At 37.9% G+C, this 6,972-nt stretch overlaps 1 protein-coding gene across 1 annotated transcript; it reads left to right on the forward strand.

The window, feature by feature from the left end:
* Window positions 1-5,499: 5,499 nt before the first annotated feature.
* Window positions 5,500-6,444, forward strand: LOC150018377 (olfactory receptor OR51C1-like). Its single transcript, XM_090267747.1, has one exon. It carries the CDS (start codon window positions 5,500-5,502, stop codon window positions 6,442-6,444), a length of 945 nt encoding a protein of 314 aa, XP_090123873.1.
* The last annotated feature ends 528 nt before the right edge of the window (window positions 6,445-6,972 follow it).

Genomic DNA, 6,972 nt, shown 5'->3' on the forward strand with positions numbered 1-6,972 from the left:
CATGACACAGCCAGAGGAAACTTGCACAGAGTATCGGAAGGCTGAAAAGGCCAGTACACACAGTGCATTGTGGAGGCGAACATGGCAATAGCTCTGTACAACACAGACATCCTGTGCTGGCGGATGAGCCTGATGGACATTAGCCTGGACTGGCAGGCAAGGTGAACGCTTTCCCAGAGCTCAGGATTTGGGGGCAGAAGATTTAAAGGGAGGGCACGCTGACACTCACCCCTTTTTTCCTTCTTGGGCTAGCCCAGTTGGAGGTTTGGGTCTGAATGTTCCCAGGCCAGGGGCCCTGGAAGCCACGTGGCCAAGCAACAACCCCCCGCCCCTCCTCCCTCCCTCCAGAAGCACCGGAGGCGCAGGCGACTGGAGCTACACTGCGGGGTCCTGCCTAGCCAAGCGCGCAGACACATTAGCCAAGCCCACACCTGGAGGGAAGCACTGGTGCAGGCACTGGGCCGGTGGGCAGTGCGGGAGGAAACGGCAGTATGCTGCAAGTGGGATGCCCACCCACACTGCCTGGATAATCATGCTGCACCCATCTGTGTTTCCAAAGGATGGTATTTCTGAGTGGGAGCAGGAACTCTGGGTGCAGCCTAGATCTGGTCTGGCCTGGCAAGGTTACTTCTTCTTGGGGGTTTTAGAGGGAATGGACTTTGAAATAGAAGACCCTTGTTCTTCTAAAATTGTATAGTCTTTAAATAAACTACTCCTTTTCTTTTTCACCAAATCTCTGCCTCTGGAATATAATTTCCGGACAGCAGAACCTGGAGTGCTGTTCAGTAACAATGTTGCTAAACATATCTTCTTCTACTAAAAAGGGACCTTTATGGAGCCCCTTGACTCTGTAATTCTATTTTACTGCTTACTTTTGATTTGTAGAAATCCATTTGCTCACTTTAACAACATTTAGTGCATATATACTATATACCTGAAATTATGCTACTACCTGGAGATACTTTCATAGCATCTGTCATTCCACATAGTTGTACACAAAAATCTATTTAATATGTTATTTATAAGAAACGCATAGCAGAATAAAATTCAGAAATAAATGCCTTATCCATGTTCAAAGTGATAATTCAATTTTATTTTCAATTAAAACATGTAAACACAGAGTTACTATGTTACTATGTTGATTTTTTGTTTGGTTCTTTTCTACTTATCTGAGCACCCACATGTGTTGGTGCCAGCAAACTCACTCAGGGGGCAGACAGGTGCAGCACAACAGAATAGCATAGGAATCCCCCAAGTGTATGCTTACCTCATTTGGGTAAATGGTTACACCATCACAGTCCCTTATAAAAATGTTCCATTCGTAAAGGTAAATTTAACCCACTCTAAATATGGGCTAAGGCAAGTGGCTACTCTCAGATCAGAAATAGTACTTGTCTGTGTCTAGAATAAAATGTGTCTGGTGACTTAAAGCTGCATCACAAGTAATTTAGCTTAGATAAACAGGAAGAAGAATTTTTTGGAAGTGAAGTTAATGACAATAATTCACCTCGTCTTCTGGAATGGTTCCTTCAATATCTATATTTGTATCCATTCTAATTTTCCACATCTTGAAAGGTAAGACTCTCTCCTCTCTTTCCCCTAGTCTCTGACCTCCAAACCTGCCAAGCTTCTGACTATGAACCTGATAATCTATTAAGAAATTCCAAATCACTGAAAACTACAAATTGGCAGTCACAAAATAGTTCCAGGAATGGAAAGTACAGCATAGGGAATCGTCGGCAGCCGTCCGTCTCGAGAGACGATGGTGTAGCTTCTTAAGAGTCTATCTGCACCGCCGAGAATGGCTGTGCAGTCCGACTCGGGAGTGACATCGTATCTGTCTCCTCCCGTGTTGAATCGACATCTTGCGATGACGCTGAAGCTACAGAGCCTGGGCAGGGTGATATGGAGGGTCTGCTGTTGCCCATGCAGCAGACCCCCCCTCTCTTCGCAGCTGAAGGGTCCAAGGGAAAGACGGAGTCAATACAGCTTGGCTTCAGGTGCGCCGCAGGAGTTGCCGGTGTTGACTACAACGTCAAACCGCCTTAGGGACTCCGGCTCCGGATTTTCTGTCAGGGTTTACTCCCTTAGCCTTTCCCCTGAAGAGGTATGCCGCAAGGCAGCGGAGGTTTTTTGGAGTCAGAGTTTTCCTTCTCTGATGTACCCTGACTGGAAGATCGAACCAGCGACACTTAGCTCGCAGGCCGACGCTCAATCCACTGAGCTAAACCAGCCAGGGCAGCATAGGGAATATAGTCAATAATATTGTAATAACTATGTATGGTTCCAAGGGGGTACTGGAAATGTCAGGGGTGCTGTTTTGTAAAGTTGGTCTAACCATTATGTTGTACAGCTGAAACTAATACAAAATAGCACTGAATGTAAACTGTAATTGAAAAATAGAATTAAAAAAAAAGAAATTTCAAATATCATTTAAATGTTTTCATCTTTTTAGGTAATCATAACAAAAACTGTGCTACTTATTTGTATGTGTTTCTTGACATATATAATAACCAAACTCCAAAATACAATCATTGACGTATCCTCACTGTTGTTTAACCTTTATTTCTAATTGGTTTACACTTTCTGCAGCACATTTATCCCATCCAATCTTTCTGGTCTGCAGGAATATGCTCTATTTCCTTTTAATTTTGTCTGAACACTAGTAGAGTGTGCACAGTAAAGTGATCATACTTTCAGAGTCAGGAAACCCTGGATACATACTCTGGCTCCATTATATCCATCTATGAGAACCTTCAGTAAGTTTGTCACTCTGAACCTAGGTTCACTCATCTGAAAACTAGAAACATTAGTCAAAGCCTACTAATGGTGTTGCTAAATTAAAGTAACAAAATGTAGAGATATCTAGCAGAGAAACTGGCTCAATATTAACTTCTCTTTTCTATGAAAATATTAAAACTGTCCTCTCATCTATCTTCCGACCTTCGCCTAGGTATATTTCAGCCCAGGCCCCAGATGTTGAGGCTGCAGTGCCTCAAGTCAGCACATTCATAGGATACAGTTACAACTTCACATTCATTGTAGGTGGTTTACTTTGTGTCATCCCACAAACACTGTTCCTAAAATGAGGAAAATATAGTGAAGGACTCTCTCAAATTGTTCTCTGAGAATAGATGAATCAAATAAATAAATAAATTTAATTACTTGAATTCATGGCATTTTCCATCATAAGGATATCATTTTGTTATTCTAGAGATTGTGTTGGTATCCATTGTCCAGACAAATCATCATGTAATGGAAACTGATTTTCCTCTGTAGCAGCATATAGCTCCAGACCTTCCTTGATATGAGAGATGACTAGTAATCTAGGAAAACCAGACTTCATATTCTTCTTTCTAAAAGATTAGAGGTGTTTTACCCTGTTCTTGATTACTCATACTTCTAAGAAACTGGATGAGAATAAATCTATTTGTCTTCTTTTTCTAAAACCTCAGGTACATATTCCAATTTATGTCCAGTTACACAACCTAGCATTTTGTTAATAGAAATTTAGTCTAGTAGAATGCAGTTAACTGGAAGGTGAAAATCATGAAACAGAGATCAATCCCAGACTATCTGGTCCTGCCTGATGCCAAGCATGTGCCAACCCATCAGTTTCTGAACCTGCCTATTTGTCCACTCTAGACAACACAGTGATGCTGAGAAACAAACCCTGGGCAAGCTGGTAAAGTTGCACATGTGTTTCTGTCAGAGTACAAATCTTGCTATTTTTTAGAAAGCTTGAAGAGTACTCTTTAATTAAATGAAGAAAAAAAACACTCGAAAATCTCAATGAAACTAATAAATTGAAAATATAAATGTGACTTATCTCTCAGTAATCATAGAATATAGCAATCTGCCCCATGCTTTTCTAATACAGTAAGGAATAAGGCCAATTTAGCACAATATCTCATATATGTTATATGCACATTAGCAGCAGTGCCTGTGGTTATCACTATTAGTAATTTCTGAGAAATTAATCATTAATTCAAAGGAAATTAAGTCTTTAATTTTTGAACAAATAGTGACAAATAGACCTTTTACCTAATCTCTCTCCACCATGTAAGAGTGCAGTTTTCTTTTAGCCAATAATCCTTACTAATCTTTATAATTTAATTGATTAAAAACTAGTGTTTTAATTAGTATTCCTTTGACAAGTGGTAAAATTAGATATTCTTCTGGTATTATTAGCAGTTTTTTTCTGGGGAATTCTATTTTAATGTCTTTTGCTCATGTTTTTTATTGTCTTTACTGTTGTACAGTAAGTACATTATTCAACCAATGCTGTATATGCTTCAAATATGTCTCCCAGTTTGTATCTTTTTAATAAAAGGTTTTTAAACCATAGAACAATTCTTTGTATTTTATTAGGTCAAATATATTAATCTTTACTTCCATGGTTTTTATATTTTGTGTTATCATTAGAAAATTCTTTCTCACTCAAGGATTGTATATTTCCTTGAGTTTAATTCACATTAAATGTGGTTTTTCATGAGTCAATATTTAACCAACAGAAAATAATTTAAATATATATTATGGTAAATGCTTTTTTCTCTTCAAATAAAGTTTACCTAACTCCGTTTATTCAATAACTTACTGTATTACTACTGGTTTAAGAAGATTTCTTTATATTTAACTAAATGTTCACCTAGGACTGTTCCTTTACTTTTAATTCTGTCCCAGGGTTTTGTTTGTTTCTAAAAACATACTAAATTATTATAATGATATCTGAAGTGTATTCCTGAAGAGATGGTTCCCCGCTAAGTTAAAATGAATTTTCACTTAGAATCTAAGTTTAACAGTTATAAATTTCCAAGGCAAAATTAGTCAATTATTTTTTAGAACAAGTCTTACTCATGGTTAAATAGAGTATTTCAGAAATGGCAAATGAGATTATAAATTAATTAGAAAAAACACATTCAGCATCTACTATAAGCAAAGAATTCTACTAAGCAATTAGCTAAAAATAACTCCTTATTCTCATGAGACCATATTAATAAGTATATACTTATAATTCACTCTAAGGATAAAAATATAATAAAGAATACTGATTAGAATATAAGATAGTAAGTAGTAAACAAATAAATTTAGCTAAGTAAGTTAAACTTAATTAAATATCTTATTTCAGTGATGAATCCTACAGATATAATATTGAGGGAAAGAAGAAAGATGCAAATAATACATACTGCATGATTCTATTTATATCAAGACCAAAAACAGAGAAAGGTAATTATGGTAACAGAAGTCACAGGAATGGTTACAATAGAAGAGGACATTGATGAGGATGAAGTATTAGGAAGTGTTTTGCATTGGTGATAGTTTTATCGATTAATCTTGAAAGTTGTTACAAGAGTACATACAGATACCAAACTTCATTTAGCTGTACTCCATAAAGCTTTGTGAACTAAATGTAAACTAAACTTCAACTAAAAATAATTTTAAAATTCTAAATTTAGAAAGTCGAGATCTTGCAAGTGAACTCTGCTCCTTCAGACCATAATGTTAATCTACTATAACTCCACTTTCCCTATCTTCCTCTTGACTGGAGTCCCTGGACTTGAATGGGCCCATACCTGGATCTCCATCCCCTTTTGCTGCCTCTATTTAACTGCGCTGTCTGGGAATGCTATGATCCTGTTCATAGTCCTCACTAAGCCAAGCCTACATGAGCCCATGTACTATTTCCTCTCCATGTTGTCCACCACTGACATTGGCTTATGCCTCTCTACACTGGTAACAGTACTGGGAATATTCTGGGTCAATGCACGGGAAATCAGCTTCAATGCCTGCTTATCACAGATGTTCTTCATTCACCTCTTCACATTCATGGAATCATCAGTGCTCCTGGCTATGGCCTTTGATCGTTTTGTGGCCATTTCTCACCCCTTGAGATATACTACCATTCTAACTCATGCAAGGATTGCTCAGATTGGTTTGGCAGTCATTACCAGGGGGACTATCATTCTGACACCACTAGTCCTACTTCTTAAGCGCCTATCATTCTGCCACAGCCACATACTCCATCACTCCTACTGCTTCCACCCTGATGTGATGAAACTCTCATGTTCAGATACAAAGATCAATAGTACTTTTGGACTAACTGCAATAATCTCTACTGCTGGGGTGGACTCTGTCTTTATCCTGCTTTCCTATGTCTTGATCATTCGCTCAGTTCTCAACATTGCATCCCCAGAGGAGAGGAAAAAGGCCTTCAGCACCTGCATTTCTCATATCACTGCTGTGGCCATATTCTACATTCCTCTGATAAGCCTGTCTTTTGTTCACAGATTTGGAAAACGTGCTCCACCCTATGTGCCCACACTAATTGCTAATGTATACTTGCTCATTCCCCCTGTGATGAATCCCATCATCTATAGTGTGAAAACAAAGCAGATTCAAAAAGCTATGCTCAAACTTGTATGTTCCAAGAGAACTCATATTTAATAATTATTATTTTCATTAAAACTCATCTCAAAGAAAATAAAAATTTATAAGAAACAGGAGTTATAAATTCATGCAATTTTAGAGTTGGAGAGAGCTAGACATCATCTAAATTCAAATGTCTCTACAATGTAGCTATCTTAAATATTCTATACTAAAATACTAATTCAGATTCTGATCTCCCATCTCTGCTGTTTCTGCCCCCCAAATTCATGTCATTCGCTTCAAAGTAAGTTTCCAAACATCCAGCTCAAATAAAATTTATAAACAAACCAATAAGCATCTCTTCCATGTTTATTTCTCACCCAACAACTACACAAAGCATCAACCCCTGTCTATGATAAAGTCCTCCACAACTTGAATTTGCCTTTCTTTTAAATTTTAATCTACCTCTTTCTCTTTTCATATACTCTGCAGTCTAAGAAAACCAGTTGGCTAACTGCTCCATCATTTAGCTTTCTTAAAAGTGGGATTCACTGTTGCCTTCACTTCAACCTTGACACCCATTCCTCCACCTTGAAATTCTACTTA

Source organism: Furipterus horrens, unplaced genomic scaffold (assembly GCF_987537825.1).
Source record: "Furipterus horrens unplaced genomic scaffold, mFurHor1.1.pri manual_scaffold_2, whole genome shotgun sequence".
NCBI lineage: Eukaryota > Metazoa > Chordata > Mammalia > Chiroptera > Furipteridae > Furipterus > Furipterus horrens.